The 20,075-nt window shown below is 45.1% G+C and overlaps 1 protein-coding gene across 1 annotated transcript in view; it reads left to right on the top strand.

The window, feature by feature from the left end:
* SFI1 (SFI1 centrin binding protein) overlaps nucleotides 1–20,075 on the top strand; it is a gene marked incomplete at its 5' end in the record, with an annotated part of 115,083 nt that overhangs the window by 92,568 nt on the left and 2,440 nt on the right. Inside the window, 3 exons of the mRNA XM_082243328.1 lie at nucleotides 4,917–5,046; nucleotides 9,592–9,730; nucleotides 9,815–9,926. Of these exons, the coding sequence (XP_082099454.1) occupies nucleotides 4,917–5,046; nucleotides 9,592–9,730; nucleotides 9,815–9,926 (381 nt within the window). The remainder of the gene's footprint in view (nucleotides 1–4,916; nucleotides 5,047–9,591; nucleotides 9,731–9,814; nucleotides 9,927–20,075) is intronic.

Genomic DNA, 20,075 nt, shown 5'->3' with positions numbered 1-20,075 from the left:
CGTCTCACCAGGTTGCATACGACCGGGTCTAGGCCGGAGTCCCAGCGTTCCTGTTGGCCAACAGCACCCCCACTTCGGCAGAGAGGGGTTCTGTCAGAAGGCGCCCGCTTGTTTCTGGTATGGTGAGTAAATGTTCCCCCCTCTTCCCCTGGTGAGTTTTGGGGTGGACGCGGGCCCCTCCCTAGGACAGTCGGACCCTCACAACCCCAGGTTTCCCTCTGTCCTGTCACGCACCTCCCCACCTGTGTGCTCCCCTAACCCCACTAATGAGGCTATGGGTACCCTGGGGGCTGGGGCCGAGCATCAGGCCGTTGGTGGGGGCGGGGATTTACCTGTCACTCCCAGGGCCCCCTTTCCTGTCGATCCCATCCAGGAGGCTGGGGGGTCCCCTCGAGGGCCCTCAGTAGCTCTGCAGGTCGCGCGGGGTCGCCATTTTCTTGTAGCTCATGTGCTCTGCAAGATTCGGCGACCATATTGGTACACCCGACAGCCATTTGGCGTTGGATTTCTCTTGATAATACTGGTGGCCATGTTTTGGGAGTCCCTAGAGGCGTTTTTTTCTAGTGGTGGAGCCCTTTCCTATACCCTAGTGAAGACACGTGCCTAGCATATCTTCTGGCCCTTCCTGGTGCATCTTTGGTAGGGTGGTGAGTCTGGGGGGTCTCTCTCTCTGCTGGGGGGGTCTTCAGTGCGTTCTGACTGACCTCTTGGGGGTGCTGTGGGGCAGTGGGACGTTCTTGAAATTTTTATTTTTTTTTACTTTTTGCTGACAGGTTTCCCACCTGACCCACTCAAGGAGGCCGCATGGCCCTCCGGATCCCAGCTATCCATAGAGGCACTGTCGGAGGTCCTGGAATCCTTTGTGTCCCAGGTGGAGGTGGCCTTTAAGGGGCGAGGTGCCAAAAAACGTCCTCTGCCTACCCCTGCCTCATCTGATGTGTCAGATTCTGTATCTGATTTAGCCACCGCAGATGTGGGTCTCCCTGCCGGGTCTGCTACCTTGCACCCTGTCTCCTCTGATAGTGAGGATGCTACCTCTGCCACCGTGCAGGAAAAGACGCTGGTGGATGCACTGGTTGTATCTGTGCGTGAGACCCAAAAAATGTTGAACGCGACTGTGACTGAGGCGCAGGTCACATTTGTCACTCAGAAGCCATCCAGAGCGGCAAAGGATTTTTCTTATCCTGCGTTCTTTGACAACATGGTAAAAAAAGAATGGGACCACCCAAAGCGTTCCCCTGGGGTATCTAAGCAGATTGCTAGAAGCTACCCCTTTGAAGAGTCCCTTATAAAAAAAGTGGACTGTGCCACCTACGGTGGACCCTCCAGTCTCAAGACTGAATAGAGCTACAATGATCCCTGTGGATGATCCCCCATCCTTTAAGGATCTTGGGGATAGAAAGGCAAAATCCTTCCTCCCTATATATTGGACAATTGTCACCACGGATGCCAGTCTGTCTGGGTGGGGAGAGGTTTTTGGCAGGTTGTCTGCTCAAGGAGTCTGGTCCCTGAAAGAATCCAGGTTTACCAATCAATGTTCTGGAGCGGAGAGCGATCAGGCTTTGCCTAGTCCACTGGACCAAGCACCTGCAGGGTTGTACAGTGCGCATTCAATCGGAAATGCCACAGCCGTGGCCTATGTCGATCACCAAGGGGGCACCAAAAGTGTCCTTGCAGCCTTGGAAGTGGCAGGCATCCTTCGATGGGTGGAACGCTTTGTTCCAGCTCTCTCCACTGTTCACATTCCAGGAGTGGAAAATTGGCAGGCGGATTACCTCAGTCTACAAGCCTTGGATGCAGGGGAATGGTCTCTTCATCCGGAGGTGTTCCAGCAGTTGTGCCTTCGTTGGGGCACTCCAGATGTAGATCTATTGGCGTCTCGGATCAACAGAAAAGTGCAGAGGTTTGTGGCCATCTCCCGTGACCCTCTGGCAGACGCGCTGGTGGCCCCATGGGGTCAGTACCAGCTGATGTATGCCTTTCCTCCTCTCAAGTTGCTGCCAAGACTTCTTCGCAGAATCGAGGCGGAAGGGATTCCAGTCATCCTTGTGGCTCCGGACTGGCCTTACCGAGCTTGGTACGCTGACCTGGTCCAGATGGTCGCGGACGCTCCTTGGAGACTTCCTCTCAGGGAGGATCTACTGTCTCAGGGGCCAATCTTCCATCCTGCTTTATGGTCACTGGCTTTGACTGCTTGGCTGTTGAAAGCCAGGTGCTGTAGGGCAGGGGATTGGCTGCTTCAATGATTCCCACTCTGCTTAAAGTGAGACAAGCGACTTCTAGGAAGATCTATCATCGTACGTGGAAGTCGTATATTGCGTGGTGTGAGTCTCTTGGGGTTCCCCTTCGCTCTCACTCGGTGGCTCGGATCTTGGCTTTCCTTCAATGGGGAGTTGATCAAAAATTGGCCTTGAGTACTATCAAGGGTCAGGTCTCGGCCTTGGCAAATTTCTTTCAAAGGCCATTAGCCACCCATTCCCTGGTGCATAACTTTATCCAGGGGGTTTGACACTTGGCACCTCTGGTGCCACCTTGGGACCTTAATTTGATGTTGTCGGTTCTCCAAAAACCTCCTTTTTAAAGTATTCGGGAGATTCTCCTGCTTATCCCAGAAGGTGGCCTTCTTGGTGGCTATTATTTCTGTGCGCAGGGTGTCAGAACTGGCGGCGTTGTCCTGTCATTCTCCCTATCTGGTGGTTCACAGGGATAAAGTGGTACTTCGTCCGGATTCGTCCTTCCTTATGAAGGCGGTTTCCAGTTTTCACTTAAATGAGGACATCATGTTACCCTCTTTGTGTCCTAAGCCAAAACATCCTAAGGAAATACTACATACCTTGGATGGGGTTCGGGAAATCAGGGTGTACTTGACGACTACTGAGTCTCTTTGAAAGTCAGATTCGCTCTTTGTACTCACGGATGGCCCAAAGAAAGGGCTGCTTGCGTCTGCTGCGACTATTTCCAGATGGATTAGACATACAGTGGTGCAGGGTTATTCAATTAAAGGTCAGGTTCCACCTTTCCCTGTTAAAGCGCAGTCTACTCGGGTGCTTAGTGCTTCCTGGGCTTTTCGCCATCAGGAAACTGTGCTTCAGGTTTGCAAGGCGGCTGCCTGGTCGTCTGTTCACACTTTCACTAAGTTTTACAAGGTGGATGTGCTGGCATCTGCAGATACCTCTTTTGGCCGTTCAAGGGTGTTTTAGTCTCCCTTGAGGGTGTTTAATTTTTTTCAGGTGGGTCTCATCTTATTGTTCTGATGAGTCCTATGTTGCCTGGTTGGCTATGGTCTAGCTTGGGGAACTATTTTTCTACTGTTCCCACCCCTCATTTTTATGGCACTGTTTTGGGACCTCCCTACTGATGTGAAGATCAGTGACTGCGTCCGTCAATGAACGATAGAGAAAATTGGATTTTTGTTTTGCCGTAAAATCCTTTTCTCTGAGGTTCATTGACGGACGCAGTACCCGCCCCTCTATTTTGAGTTGGGTTCGTATTATTTTCTCTGACACTGCTTTAACCACTTACCGACCGCCCGCCGTTGTACGTCTGTATTTTGGCGCTAAATACCGGGGTTATGGCAGCAGATAGCTGCCATAACCCCGGTATTTTTGAAAATGGCCGGCGATCGGTTTTCAGGCAAGGGTGGTCCCAGTGGCAGATTCGCCACAGGATCACCCTTACGGCGCGGCGGAAGAGGTGACCCCCACCGCGTCCCGGTCATTTTCCCCGCTTACCGGACCCACCGGCAGCGGGGAAAACGATCCAGTCCTCTCTCCACACAGACAGGAAGTCGAGTGAGGGCAAGATGGCCCTTACTCGATTCTATGGTCTTGGAGGACCGGAGCGACGTCAAACGTCGTTGCCTAGCAACCGGCTTAAAGAGCGGATTTTTTTTTTTTTTTTGTGTCCTTGTGAGATCTGAGGACTTTTTGACCCAGATCTCACAATAAAGAGGTCCTGTCATGGCCATTTCTATTACAAGGGACGTTTACATTCCTTGTAATAGGAATAAAAATGATCAAATTCTGTGTAAAAATCAAAAATAATAAATAGGGGGGAAAAAAAATTGAAGCGCCCTGTCCTCGTTAGCTCGCACGCAGAAGCGAACGCATACGCAAGTCCCGCCCACATATGTAAACGGTGTTCAAATCGGCAATAATTTGAGCCCTAGACCTCCTCTGAAATTTCTATAGGTTACCAGCTTAGAGTTACAAAGTGTCGCCTATGGGATTTTTAAGTACCAAAGTTTGTCGCCATTCCGCAAGCGTGCGCAATTTTGAAGCATGACATGTTGGGTATCTATTTACTCGGCGTAACATTATCTTTCACATTATGGAAAAAAATTGGGCTAACTTTACTGTTTGCTTATTTCTTAATTCAAAAAAAGTGATTTTTTTCCAAAAAAAATTGCGTTTGGAAGGCCGCTGCGCAAATACGGTGTGATAAAAAATATTGAAACGATCTCCATTTTATTCTTTAGGGTCTCTGAAAAAAATATAATGTTTGGGGGTTTTAAGTAGTTTTCTAGCAAAAAAAAAAATGATTTTAGCTTGTAAACACCAAGTGTCAAAAAATAGGCCTGGTGGGTAAGTGGTTAATACAAAACTGACATCCTATAGCAAGGAGAGAGGGTATACCCCCTGGGATTGCCCATAGGCGTAGCCAGAACTTTTTTCCTGCCCAGTGTCCTACTCCTGTAGGGGGCAGCATAACCCTACTGATATGACGATCAGAGACTGTGTCCGTCAATGAACGTCAGAGAAAAGTATTTTACGGTAAGACAAAAATCCAATTTTTTTTTTTTAAAGAAAAGGCATAGAATCTCTAGTCTAGTACTTGTACATTATAGTTTGCCTTTCATTTACTAGAAGATGTTTGGATGTACCTCACATTTTTTTTTCTGTGTTTACTCTCTACAGAGCATGACCTTACCAATGTCAGAGAAGCCAGAAATTAGGAAGCAGCCTGTTTCAGACTACTCTGGCCAGCTGCTATCACCAGCTGACTTCCTTCTGGGCAAAGGGATAATGCCACACCTAACCAATACAGGTAAATAAACATCAAATATAGACTTATTTGAGCTCATCTTAAACTATCCACACAAATGCATTTTTGCCAAAGCCATCAGAGAATGGTGCTTCGTATGTGATCATGATGCCTTGATTTTGGTGGTGAAAGTAATTTGAACCAAATGTTTTAGTACGCCAGCTCATATTACATGTCTGTAGGCACATAAACCTCCCTGGCAGTATTCCCAAGTATGGCTCTGGGTTAATATACATTGCCCAAAGCAGTAACCCTGAGCCACACTTGGGATTACCCCACAATCAAACTTACCTTCCACTGCGATCCCCTGCCGTCCTCCTGCTGTGTGATCCGGCCAATGCCGACACCTGTCTTCCGGTTATCTTCTCTGCGTGCGCCGCGACGCAGGAGGGTGGTACCGGCTGGAGATTCAAAAAATAAATAAAAACAAATGAAAATGATGCAGTGTAATGTTAGGATTACAACTTTGTATCTAGCCATTTTACCACTGGTTTTCACCTAGTGTCTTTTCCAGGGCCCTGCCTGTACTTTTGCGGTTCTTTGTGCCTGGAAAATTGTGAACATCCATGTCGTCCAAAAAGTGTTTTTAGCTCAAAAGCGCTTTTAAACGATCTGCAAAACAGTGACAATAAATCAGAATTGTTAGAAGAACTGAGCGATACTGATTCGTGGGAAAATTCGTCATCACATACTAAAAGTGACGACATTGGCGATGATTCTGCGACTGAGCTCAGCGATGTGAGAACTTGGTGCTCTATTAACTGCGGTACAGATCAGGCAGTGCCCCCCAAGATTCCCATTTACTGGAGCACCTGGTTTGAAAGTTGACACTGACCATGACAACCCCTTGACATATATCTACAATTATTTCTGACCAATTGAAAAAATGGTTACCGAGACAAACCGGTACAATGAGCAACAAGTTTTCAAAATGCAGAAAGTGGGAACCAATGACCAAAGATGACATTTGGAAATTTCTGGGCCTAATAATTCTTCAGGGAGTGGTGGGGAAACCCCTGCAGAAGTGGTATTGGAAAACCAATACATTACTTGCCACTCCATTCTTTGGCACGGTCATGTCAGAGTACAGATTCTCCCTCATAATGAAATATCTCCACTTCGAAAACAATGAAACATTTTGATGAAATTACTCATCCTGCACCAAAACTAAAGAAAATTTGGGAAGTATATCAAATGATTCTACAAAATTTCCAACGGAGCTATGTGCCAGAAAGAGACATCAGCATAGATGAAAGTCTAATGGCCTACAACGGAAGGCTCAGCTGGGTGCAATGTATGGCATCAAAGAGGGCACGATCTGGCATAAAATCCTACATGCTATGCGAATCGTCAACTGGCGACATTTGGAATTCAGTGATGTACACTGGAAAAGGAACAAAATTTGATCAAAAATACAGCAATTATAGAGTGGCAATATCTTCTGTTCTTTCACTCATTGAGAAATTGCCTATCAGGGCTATTGTGTAACAACTGACATTTTTTATATGTCTCCTGAACTTTATGAGGTTCTACTGCAAAACAAAACAGATGCCTATTAAACCATTAAGGCTAACCGGCACGACATGCCGCCAATGTTTGGCAAAAAGAAGCTTGAGACAGGAGAAATGGTTGCCTAGCAGAAAGGCAAAATGATGGCACTGTGATGGCGGGACAAGAAAGATGTGTGCCTAATGAGTACAGTGCATAATACATCCTTTGTTATGGTATGCATGAAAGGTGGGAAAGAAGTCTTGATGCCACAAGACTACAACACCACCATGGGAGGTGTCGACAGAGCCGACCAAGCAATGACATTCTACCCAGCAATGAGGAAACAGCAAAAGAAGTACTATAAGATCTTCAGACATCTTCTTGAGCAATGCTTGTGGAATGCCTACACAAGAGTGACAAGCCTGTGATTCATTCGGACTTCATTTGGAAAACCGAACGTATCTTTCTGATTCACCGAACACCATCAATGGCTGGGAATAGATCTGGATGTCCTGCTGTTGGCGTTGTCAGCCCGGAAAGCCTGACTGGTCGTCACTTCATGGACTACATCCCACCAACTGAGAAAAAGTCCGCACCTACAACGATGTGCGTGGTTTGTTGCTCGAAACGATATGACCGTGGAAGGAAAATAAGAAAGGAAACCAGATTCTATTGTCCCTATTGTGACGTGGGACATTGTGCAGTCCCATGTCTCAAAATCTCATACCAGAGATGTTTACTAAACCAATTATTACAGTGACTAGTAATATCGCATCCCTTGTTTGTACACATTTCAGTGTTTTTAGTTTGATTATTTTATTGAATAAAATGTATTCTTATTATATTATAATTTTGTGTTTTAAATATTATCATACCCGAGATGTCTACTAGACTCTTGTTTTGGATAGATTTAAGTGAGTTATTCCTAAGAATTACAGGCCTAAAATATAAAACAACAGATTTCCATTTGATAACAATGTACCGCTTTTAGACCAACAATTCTGACATAATCAGACCACCAGGGAGGTTAATATTCCTCCTGAAAGCTGGTCTGAACAGCAGCCAGCAGTGTCATGCAAGTGTTCAATGTACTTCTGTCAGCTGTAAGGGGAAAAAAAAACCTTAAGAGTATGTTCATAATGTGTGTCTATGTGCAATAGCTACTGAAAATGTAAGCATTTCTAATGGAACAACTGCTTGTCTACCAAGGTGCATTTAAAAATTCCTAGCAGTCAGGGGGTTGATACTGTGTTTTGTTTTTCAGCCAGTGATTGGCTGTCATGTAAAAGTCTTTACTTCTCAGTAATAAGAAGGTGTCACCTGGTGCAGGATCACGGTGAACGTCTGAGTCAGAGCAGTGAGTCTAGGTCCATAATTAACTCTACATAACCTGTAACATGGCATACCCTAGTTTTTTTACTTTCAATCGTTTTTATTGAGGGCATACCCTAGTTTTATGCCATCTGTTCCCCAATCTCCAGTGCAATGAATGAGCCCAGAAGCGACAGGCATGTCACTTTTGCTTTTACCAGGTAAGAAGATGAGTGCGATTAACGAATACGGACATAGGGCCCACACATGTATGTAAACAGCAACTGCACCTATGGAAAATTTGAGGTACTGTAGTTTCATGCCATTTCACAGGCACAAGCAATTTTGAGTCTAGATATGTTTGGTATCTGTACAACCCCAATTCCAAAAAAGTTATTCTGTGTAAAATCTATGTAAAAACAGAATATAATGATTTGCAAATCTCATCAAAAATTGCCTTATTTTTTTTTTAACCACTTGCCCACTGGGCACTTAAACCCCCTCCCTAACCAGACCAATTTTCAGCTTTCAGTGCTCTCACATTTTGAATGACAATTACTCAGTCATGCAACACTGTCCCCATATGTAATTTTCATCCTTTTTCTCACACAAACAGAGCTTTCTTTTGGTGGTATTTAATCATAATTGGGTTTTTTATTTTTTGCGCTATAAATGAAAAAAGACCGAAAATTTTGTAACAAAATGCATTTTTCTTCGTTTTGGTTTTAAATTTTGCAAAATTGGGCACAGATGTGGGATGGATGAGCCCTGAGACAGCATGGGCAGGCACAGATGAGGCATGGATGTGGCATTGATGATGCATGGATGGGGCACTAATTGGGCACAGTTGAGGCAGAGGAGGCGTGCAGCTGCAGTTTCTCTCCTCTCCTCGCACGCTGTACCGATTGCTGTATACAGCGTCCGAGGAGAGAAATGACCTGGACATGCGCCGGTTTGTTATTGTCATTGTCATTGGACGGAGCGATCACGTGGTAAAGGACCGCTCTCATTTGCCCTTTACCACAATCCGTGTTGTGTCGGGTCCCCGGGACCTGACGAGCACGGACACTCCCGTGTGCGCGCCCCAGGGAAGCACGGTTCTGGGAGGACGTCCATGTACGCCCTCCCAGAACTAGACAACCACTCTGCGGCCGTATTTTCACAATAGGCCGGTCAGAAAGTGGTTAATGGTACACTGTCAGTTTAAACATTTGTTGTTTTTCTATTTTCTATTGTGAATAAAAAATAGTTTTACGAGATTTGCAAATCTATTGCATTCTGTTTTTATGTAGTTTTATTATAAAGCATCCCAACATTTTTGGAATTGGGGTTGTATTCAATGCAACCCCATCTTTTTATTTTACGGGGGAAAAAATGGGTATTTTGTTTTTCTTTTAGCTTTTCTTATGAGGAACTAGTCCTAAATGAGAATATATTATGACAGCTACAAATTGGTGGAGTACTCTCTAACACTGTGAGGACCTGTGTCGACAGGGTTTGGCCCTGTGGACCGCTTATGATATCATTCAGAGTTCATTCACAGGGGTAAATGATCTGTATTTAACTTATTTTTTAATAGTTGACAAACTTTAACGTGGGAGGAGGAGCAGCAGAACACAAGCAGTATAAACAGCACTGCAGCATACACCTTGATTCCAGAAAAAAGTGTTTCAAAGTGCAGTATGCCATATCTGTTGTACATCAGCTAACTGCCTCATTTTATTATTTTTTTTTTCTTTTGTTCAGCAAAGGAGACCACTGTTCAAGAAGAAGTGTCAACCATTCTGCTAAAAGAGGAAGAAACACAGATTGCTGCCCTTCAACAAGAACTTGCCCATATTTACTACAATATGCAGCGATACCAGGGACAGAAAGAGGAACTCAAGTAAATATACATAGCTTCTACAAGAAATAGAACTGTTAATCTTTAGGAATTGAGTGCTAGTAAAATCTCCTATTCCTTTTTCAGAGCCTGGCAGAGGCATGCCCATGTGTTAAGTAGATGGTTGGAATCTGGTGATCCTGGGGAAGATTCTACAGAAAAAGAAATTGCTAAGGAAGTTAAGAATGAACTACATCAGGTACTATCCTTTTTATGGTTTTAAGCCTTTGCCCACCATCATCTGGTTAAAAGGAAAATTTAACAGAGTATTTGTATGCTGCTGAAATTACTCATTGCCTGTTTGATATTGTCCTGGAAATTAATATACGCTTGATGCACAAATAACTCTGTTGCACTAATAAGTGCACTTTTGTTATTAATATACGCCAAGCATAATTAATCCCACTGTGCTAAAAAGCACAGTTCTCATCTCTTTTGTATAAGGCAACGGAGCGTGCTCACCAGCTCCAAAACCCTACCCCCATTTGATGGCAAGGATCCCAGCCCGACCGACAATCAACGCGTCCCATCACCTCATGTCCTCCCCTCTGAGCCAACTCCCAAAGAACAGAACCTACGTATCAACATTTGTTTCCTTTTAGCCTGTTTTCTTTTTAACTTTTTGAAATGGATTGTTTTTATGTATGAGAAGAACTGTTCTGTTTATTTGAAAGATGATCAAGATTCATTGAGGGACACATGGGACCATATGACAAAGAGGAGGGGCTGTTGTGGAAATGTTAATAATATTTGCGTGGACATTATCTAGGAAGTGTTTTATTTAAATTGCCAGTATGTCTCCCAGTGCCAGTTTACCGGTAATCGCTATGCACAGCGAATATGGCTTTAACTGGCATTGAGGAAAGACCTGTAGGTGTGGAAACCTTCCATTGAATGGAGACTGCATACCACTCACCTAATCTCCTGAACAGCGGGCGCTCTGAGTGGCTACCGCTGGAGAGAACACTGATCCGGATCTATGGCAGTGCGATACGAACTCCACCGCGCAAATGTATATCAGCCAGCCGGGGGCCCCCTGGTATTCACTGGCAGAGATGTTTGTGATGTGGAATTATCGTTTTGATAAATATTTGCCCTTTTGCTGGAATAATGGCTGGTAACTTTCTATTATGCTTGATCCACATGATTGAAATACTGCTGCTATTTTCCTTTTCAGCTATAGTCCCATTTACTGGAATAGTAGCATAATCCCTATCCAATATGTTTTTATGAACTATTTTACATAGGATTCACTCGAACAGGTTATGACGGGAGTGCATGCGTATGTACTGGCATGGCCATGTTCATGAGAATCCATGATAGTTCCATTGTATAAGTGTTTGGTAGCCATTTGCATGGTCGCTTTTTCACAGACCAGCTGGAAACTCCTGCACAAAGTTTCAGTTGGTTCATTTACACGCACTCCTATTTCTATTGTACATTTGAATGTATACAAGTGTGTCATTGGCTGATGTGGTGTAGCCATCACTTCCTGTCTCTATTTATAGGGCAGGAAAAGAACAAACGAGGCCCATTGTTCATCACAAGACAACCTGGGAACTTCCAAACTGATAGAGCCTGTGTGTGTTTGTGTCTTTTGGGATGGTGAAGCGTGCTCCATTGCCTTATAGGAGCTGAGAACTGTGCTTTTTAGCGCAACGGGATTAATTATGCTTGGTGTATATTAACAAAAGTGTATATTAATTTCAGTGCATCAAGTGTATATTAATTTCCACGACAATATGTAGATCTCAGGGCTTCAATACTTTTAGACATTTAACAAGTATACATATTAGGAGTCCTAGCTTTCCTCTCACTTCACTAGTTGCATGCTTATTCCAGGTCAGTTGCTCAAAGTATTGAGGACATAAACAATTCTGAAGGAGGTCAACCATAACAACCTTCATAAATCTCTAAATACACTTTAACAGCAATTGAGTAAATTTTCTGAGTTTAGGCAGTTACATTGCCATAGTTTGGCTTTAAAGTAAGAACTAAAAAGGAATTGGAGCCCCAGTCAGGTTTTTTTTTTTTTTTTTTTTCCAGCTTTGTCCTTTTCTCTTAATATCCTGTAGGCAAAACAGGAATTGATGGGAAATACCTTCAAAGCAAAGGAATCCATGGTTGTCACTATGGTCAACAGAAATAAATTTCCCCTGTACCTCCCCAACTCCAAAAAACACTGCAAAATGTACATAAAAACACAGCATGCAATGATTTGCAAATCTCATAAATCAGTTGTTTTTTCACAGTAGAAAATATATAAAATATTTAAACTGAGGAAATGTACCATTTTAAGAAAAAACTTCATTTTGAAATTGATGGCAGCAACATTTCTCAAAAAAAGTTGTGATGGGGCCATGTTTGCCACGATGTAGCATCTTTTCCTCTTTTAACAACACTATGTAAATGTAATGTAGTCCCGTTCTTGCCTGATATAGGTATCTAACTGCTCAACAGTCCTGGATGGTCTTTGTCATATTTTTCATTGCTAAATGCACCCAAAAATTTGCAATTGGTGAAAGCTTTTGACTGCAGGCAGGCCAGTTAAGCACTCAGACTCTTCTGCTACGAAGTCATGCTGTTCTCATGGATGCAGTATGTGGTTTAGAATTTTCCTGTTGAAATATGCAGGAACTTCCCTAAAAAGGCATCTGGATGGGAGCATATGCTGTTCTAAGCCCTGGATATATATCCGTAATGGCGAACCTTGGCACCCTAGATAATTTGGAACTACATTTCCCATGATGCTCATGCACTCTGCAGTGTAGTTAAGCATTACAGGAAATGTAGTTCCAAAACATTTGTGGCGCCAAAGTTTGCCATCACCGATATATATTTTCGCATTGATGGTGCCTATCCAGATGTGCAAGCTGCCCATCCCACATGCACTAATGCATCCCCATACCATCAGAGCTGCAGGCTTTTTAAATGAGTGCTGAAGGACACGGCCTCCATGGTTGCCTACTAGAATGTCAAATTTTGGTTTGTCTGACCACAAGTTTTCAACAAACTATTTTTAATGACCTGTGGCTCAGAGAAGAGAGCAGCATTCCTGGAACATGTTTTAGATATGGTCTCTTCATTACATGATAGAGAGCTTTACCTAGCATTTTTGAATGGCAATGCGAACTGCACTTACACAGTGATTTTTCAGAAGTATTCCTGAGTCCATGTCCAGCAGAGTCATGCATGTTTCTAATAAAGTGCCACCGAAAGGGCTCAAAGATCACAGGCATCCAATATTGTTTCGGCCTTGTGCACAGAGATTTCCCAAGATTTAGATCATCCAGATGATAATAGTTTTAAAATTTTACATTGAGGAACAATATTCTGAAGTTATTTGAGTTTTTAGCAGCACTGCACTTTGTTACTTCTGAGACACTGTCACTCTCTAAGATGCTCTTTTTTTTTTTTACCCAGTCATGTTGCTTACCAGTTGCCAATTCATTGCAAAATGTTCTTCTAGCTCTTCCTGGTTAGTGTCACTTTGCCAACTTTTTGTTCCCCTGTCCCAATTGTTTTAAGACCTGTTGCTGCCATTCATTTCAAAATTAACTTTTTTTTTTTTTTTTCATAAATGGTACATTTTCTCTGTTTAACCACTTCCCGCCCGCCCTATAGGACATTGACGGTGGGAAGGTGGTTGTATTATCCGGGGGCGCGCAGAACCACTCTGACACACCGCATCTCCGATCTCGGTAAACAGCCTACTGACGTAGGCTCTTTATCATGTGACCAGCTGTGTCCAATCACGGCTGGTCACATAGTAAATAGGAAGTGCCGTTTATTGACTTTCCTCAGTTCGTGCCTGACAGGCACAAGTAGAGGAGAGCCGATCTGTGGCTTTCCTGACGGGGGGGGGGGGGGTCAGTGCTGGTAATCAGAGCATTGATTACCAGTGCGGACCCTTGGGGGGGGTGCCACTAGAACCACCAGGGGTGGCAATCAGGGCTCAGGCTCCCCATCAGTGCGGCCTCATCAGTACTGGAAAAACTTGTAAAGCAAAAAAGAAAAAACCTTGCAGTGATCAAATACCACCAAAAGAAAGCTCTATTTGTGGGGAAAAAATGACAAATTTGGTTTAGGTACAGTGTTGCATGACCACGCAATTGTGATTCAAAATGCAACAGCGCTAAAAGCTATAAATTGGCCTGGGCGGGAAGGGAGAAAAGTCCCTGCCATTGAAGTGGTTAAACATTTGATATGTTTTCTATTGTGAATAAAAAAGAAGTTTGAGGTTTGCAAACTCATGGCATTCTGTTTATATGTAGAAGGTTTTCAAGTTTTTGGAATTACTGTTTTGGGGACGGGTCAAAGTTTGTGATTTTTTTGGAGATAATGGAAAACATATAGATACATAAATTGGTACGGTTAAATAAAGACACCAATCCATCCAGTTTAACATGTGTGTTTAATGTTTTTTTTTTTTTAAATTTTTCTCCTTCACTGATGAGCACAGACTGGCAGCACTGCGCTGATAATCATTGCCGATGTCCCTTAAACACAAGCTGGTTATCGGCTTTCAGTGTGAGGAAAGAAAAGCCAATAATCGGCTTGTGTTTACATCCGGTGATCAGCTGTCATTAGACACAGCTAATCATGTGGTAAAGGGCCGCTGTGATTGGCCCTTTAGCCCCAATGTGTGATCAGCTTAGTCCAAAGGACTTGGCGATCACCGAGCACGCCGCCCAGGCAGAGCGCTTACGGGAAGATGTCCATGGATGCCACGCTGTAGCCATCCTTTGGCTATAGAGTGGGCAGAAAGTGGTTAAAAGCTGATCAGCAGGTGGGCTTATAAACATTAGCTGTGTGTGGAGACATATGGACATTTTTTTTCCTTTAGGCCCCTTTGCTGTCTTCATCAGTTCAGTCACATTTTTTTCAAACAAACAACGGATTCAGTTTTTACATCCTCTAGCTGGAGGCCTTAAAGCGGTTGTAAGCCTCCAAAAAAAAATAAATAACCTGACAAAGACAAAAGCTTACTGAGCTAGTATGCATTGCATACTAGCTCATTGTGAAATACTTAACTTAGAATGTGGTGCCAGCATGTTCACCCGTCTTCCTTCTGGAATCGCATCCTCCGGCCATCTGATTACGGGAGCAGCCGCTCACGGCCCAGAGAACTGGGAGGGAGGGGGAGCACGGGCGTCTGACCATCCCCACCCCAAATCCCTTCCAAGGGTAGAGGGGGGACAGCTACTTACCACACCAGGAACAGGATGGGCACTGCTCTATCGCAATGTAGGTGCTGTCGGGCCAGGCGGAAACACTGCCACTCAGACCGAAGCCAGTTCATATGCGCCTTCAGGAGAGGTTTAACTCGCAGGCCAGACCCCGTCCAGTGAGGCTATGTTGTGGCCGACCTAGCATGGAACTGGGGTCTGCTTGCTGGCCGGACAGGGGGGGGGGGACCCCGAAGGATCTAGATTATCTAGTTCTTTGCTTGGTTGTAGATTCTTACAGGAACGAAAAAATAAAAAGAGGAAAAAATCGGATTTTTGTAAGATCTTACCGTAAAATCCTTTTCTCTTAGCTCATTGACAGACGTAGTCTTCTTGATTCACAAGAACTGGGTTATGCTGCCCTCTACAGGAGTAGGACTAGGCAGAAAGAAAAAACGTTCTGGCTCCACCCTAGGGGCAGCCCCAGAGGGTATATCCTCTTCCTGTCTGCTACAGAGAATCAGTTCGGTCACAAAGCAGCAACAGAGAATTTAACCCAACTCAATGATAGAGGGGCGGGTACTACGTCTGTCAATGAGCTAAGAGAAAAGGATTTTACGGTAAGATCTTACAAAAATCCAATTTTCTCTGTCGCTCATTGACAGACGTAGTCTTCTTGATTCACAAGAACTGGGACATCCAGAAGCAGTGCCACAAATGAGGGGTGGGATTGACAGAAATCAAAATCCAATCTAGAAGGCCCAACCGGAGCCAACCAGAAGTATCAAAGGACTCATCGAGTAAACAGATGAGACCTACCCCACAAATCCTCGAGGTAGACCAACAGTCTCCTCAAACAGTGGCCTGCAGGAACCTTGCGGCCAGAAGAGGCATCTGACGATGCCATCACATAAACCTTATACAATATTGTAAAGGTATGAACCGTAGACTAAACAGTCGCCTTGAAAACCTGAACCACTGATGCCTGATGGCGGAAGGTCCAGGAAACTCTAAGCGCCCGAGTAGAATGCGCCTTAACAGGGAACGGGGGATCCCGACCCTTAGATAAAATAAGCCTATACCACCGTCTGTCTGATCCATCTAAAGATGGTCGCAGCAGAACAGGCAACCCCTTCTTAGGGCCATCCGTGATCACAAACAGTGAATCCGTCTTACAAATTGAATCCGTAGTATTCAAATATATCCTGATCGCCCGAACTACATCCAAGGAATGCCATGCAAATTCTCAAGGATGATTGGGCTAAGGACATAGGAAGGACAAAACACTGTCCTCATTCAATGAAACTTTGAAACCACCTTAGGAAGGAAGGATGGATTCGGATGAAGAACAACCTTATCCCTATGAACCACCAGATCTGGGGAACAACAGGATAATGCAGCCAGTTCTGACACCCTGCGTGCAGAAGTGATAGCCACCAAGAAGACCACCTTCTGGGATAAAGTAAGCAAGGGAATCTCCCTGATATTTTCAAAGGGAGGTGTCTGAAGAACCGACAGCACCAAATTAAGATGCCAGGATGATAACGGCGCGTGCACTGGCGGAGCCAGGTGTCGCACCCCCTGGATGAAATTCCGCACCAAGGAATGAGTAGACAAAGGCTTCTGAAAACACTCAAGGCCAGCTTCTGCTCAACTCCCTGTTGCAGAAAAGCCAATATTCGGGCTACCGAATAAAGATGTAGATGGAACCCAAGGGATTCACACCACTGAATATTGAAAATATAACTATAACCACTGAAAATATAAAATTCAATATAAGACTTCCATGTACGATGATAATCTTTCTGGAAGTCGCTTTCCTTGTTTTAACTAGAGTAGGAATAACTGAAGCTGACAATCCCTTGTCCTTCAGCACCTGGGTCTCAATAACCAGGCCGTTTAAAACCAGCGATCGTAAAGCAGGATGGAAGATCGGTCCCTGAGACAGTAGAGGAAGTCTCCACCGGATGTCCGCCACCAGTCTGACCAAGTCGGCGTATCAAGCTCGACGAGGCCAGTCCGGAGCTGCCAGGATTACTGGAATTCCTTCCTCCTCTATCCTGCGAAGAAGTCTTGGCAGTAACCCAAGAGGAGGGAAGGCATACATTAGCTGGTATTGCCCCCACGGGGTGACCAGTGCATCTGCGGTCTCTGCTAGAGGATCGCGGGAGCGAGCCACGAATCTCTGTACTTTTCTGTTGAATCGTGATGCCAACAGAACCACATCCGGGGTGCCCCAACGTAGGCACAACTGGTGGAAAACTTCTGGATGGAGGGACCATTCCCCCTGATCCAGAGTCTGACGGCTGAGATAATCTGCCTGCCAATTTTCCACCCCCGGAATGAACACCGCAGAGATAGCTGGAACAAATCGTTCCGCCCAGCGAAGAATGCAAGCCACTTCTTTGGCCGCTCGGACACTCTTGGTGCCCCCCTGGTGATTTGACATAAGCCACGGCCGTGGCGTTGTCCAACTGGATCCGAACCGGGCTGCCCTGGAGCTGCTTGGTCCAGTGAATCAGACAAAGTCTGACATTTATCGGTAACCTGGATTCTTCCGGGGACCAAAGTCCCTGAACGGATAACTGACCGAGAATTCCTCCCCATCCGGATAGGCTGGCATCCGTGGTCACTATCGTCCAATATATTGGCAGAAATGACTTTCCCTGGCTGAGCATCGGAGACCGAAGCCACCAGACCAGAGACTCTCTGGTCTGTTTGCTCAATTGGATCCGATAGTCCAGGGACTCCGGATTCCGATTCCATCTGAGAAGAATCTCTTGCTGAAGAATTCGGGTATGGGACTGGGCAAATGGGACTGCTTCGAAGGAAGCCACCATCAACCCCAGAACCCTCATGCAAGTCCGAAGGGAAGACTAGCTGTTGGATAGTAACAACTGGACTGCTGATTGAATCTTCCGGAGTTTCCCTACCGGAAGGAAAACTCTTGTCCTGACTGTGTCTAGAATTAGACTCAGATATTCGAGCCTCTGGGTGGGAACCAGAAATGACTTTTGCTGGTTCACCAGCCACCCGAATTCCTGTAAAGAAATTATAGTCATTTCTATGTTTTGTAGCAGGGTCTGAGGAGACTCTGCATGAAGCAGGAGATCGTCTAGGTAACCTAGAATCGATATGCCTCTTTGGCGCAGTAGTGCCAACACCTTCGTGAAGACCCGAGGAGCCGTGGCGAAACCGAAAGGTAACGCCACAAACTGATAGTGGTTCTCTTCTACGGAAAAGCGTAGAAACCGCTGATGTCCTGCGAAAATGGGAATGTGAAGATAGACGTCCTTGATGTCTATGGACGCTAGGACATCCCCTGGATGCAGGAAGGCTGCTACTGTGCGAATGGATTCCATCTTGAATTTCCTTATGTTGAGAAAGGAATTGAGTGCCCTTAAGTCCAGAATTGGACGCACTTTGCCCTCTTTCCTGGGTATTGTAAATAGGTTTGAATAAAACCCTTGAAAACGTTCTGTCCAAGGAACGTGGACTACCACTCCTTGTTGTAGTAAATCCGTGACTGCTCTCCGCAGATCTTCTAAACGATCCGGGAATAGTCGGATATTGGAAGGGAAGAATCGCGCAGGTGGGAGAGATCGAAACTCGATCTTGTACCCTGACCTTATGACTTCGCAAACCCACTTGTCCGGGATTCTGGAAAGCCATGGATCCGGGAACCGGCGAAGACGTCCCCCCACCCCAATTATGGGTGGGGGCGCACCTTCAGGCTTTGGGCGATTTATCTTCAGGTCTGGAGGGGGCGGGCTTTTGCTTGCCCGACCAACGTCCCCTGAAGCCTCCTGAAGGAGCTTTGGAGGACTTAATTTTTTCACCCGCGGGACGAAAAAACTTTTTTGTGAGCAGAGAAAGAAGGCCCTCGTCTTTGACGAGTTCCTTTACCCTTAACATTTTGCGGTAAAAAGGTGCTCTTTCCACCCGTGAGATCCTTAATGATCTCATCTCAGTTGGCTCCAAATAGACGCTCTCCTAAAAAGGGGATATTAGCTAATGCTTTTTTGGAACCTTGGTCGGCTAACCAACCTTTTAGCCACAGTGTACGCCTGAGAACCACTGCTGAAACTGATGCTCGCGCCAATAATGGAGTGGCGTCTAACGCCGCATCACACACAAACTGTAACCCCTGTATCATTTGTTCCAACAAATCTGATACCGCCTGAGGGACCTCTTCTAAGTCCCGGCGTAACCACTTGATCCATTCAGTTACAGTCTGCGAAACCAGACCAATAGCAATTATTGATCTGAAAGCTGATCCAATCAAGGAAAACATGGTGCGAGACATAGCTTCTATCTTGCGATCCACTGGATCTTTAAAAGACGGAGCGTCTTCTAAAGGAATAACCGTGGCTTTATTCAATCTAGCAATTGGTGAATCCACCACAGGTGGTTCTGTCCATTTCTTAATGAGGGTTTCCTCAACGGATAACGCCTGTTAATGCGTTTAGAAATAGCAGAGGTACGTTTTGGCAGACTCCATTCTTCTTTGATTGGATTGCCAAAACATTTGGGCAATGGAAAAACCTTCGCCATTTTCATGCGTTTTTTAGTCCCAAAAGGGATTTCAGTTTCAGCTATTTCCGACGGAATACCCTGTAATCTTAAGGTTTCTTGAACAGATACAATGAATGCTTTTACCAACGCTTCCTCTCGGGCTATGGCTGATGCCGAAACATCCTCTTCACTGTCTGAAGAGACAGTACCCGAGACACCAATCCCAGATGAAGTACCTGCAACTGCAGAAATAGGCTCAGAGTCTGAATCCGAAGTTTCAGATAATAAGGGGTTAGGCGGGGGTCGCTTTCTTGCGCCCTGTCCCTGACAAGCCACTTCCACCCGGGACACAAAAGTTTCCATAATAGCTGACAATGATTCAACCGTCAGTGGGGTGCTGGAGGATCCTGCAGACACCTCGAGGGGATCCGGTGGAGATACATGAGTGGCAGGGTCCATGTTAATTCAGGACACCTCTGCCAGAAAAAACAAAAAACTTTTTTTTTTTTTTTTAAATAAAAAAATACCTCTTTTTTTTTTTTTTTTTTATGTGTCTCCCCCTAGCGCAATAGCGCCCCTCAGAGTACCTGCTTCTCGATCCCCCACAGAGAGAGAGAGGGACCCCCAAGGCTCACCACCCGATGCAGAGAAGTTTCCAACCAACT

The sequence above is a fragment of the Pelophylax lessonae genome (assembly GCF_965119305.1).
Source record: "Pelophylax lessonae genome assembly, chromosome: 1".
NCBI classification, from domain to species: domain Eukaryota; kingdom Metazoa; phylum Chordata; class Amphibia; order Anura; family Ranidae; genus Pelophylax; species Pelophylax lessonae.
The sequence above is the reverse complement of the archived record's forward strand: the minus strand, read 5'-3'. Positions and strand labels throughout refer to the sequence as shown.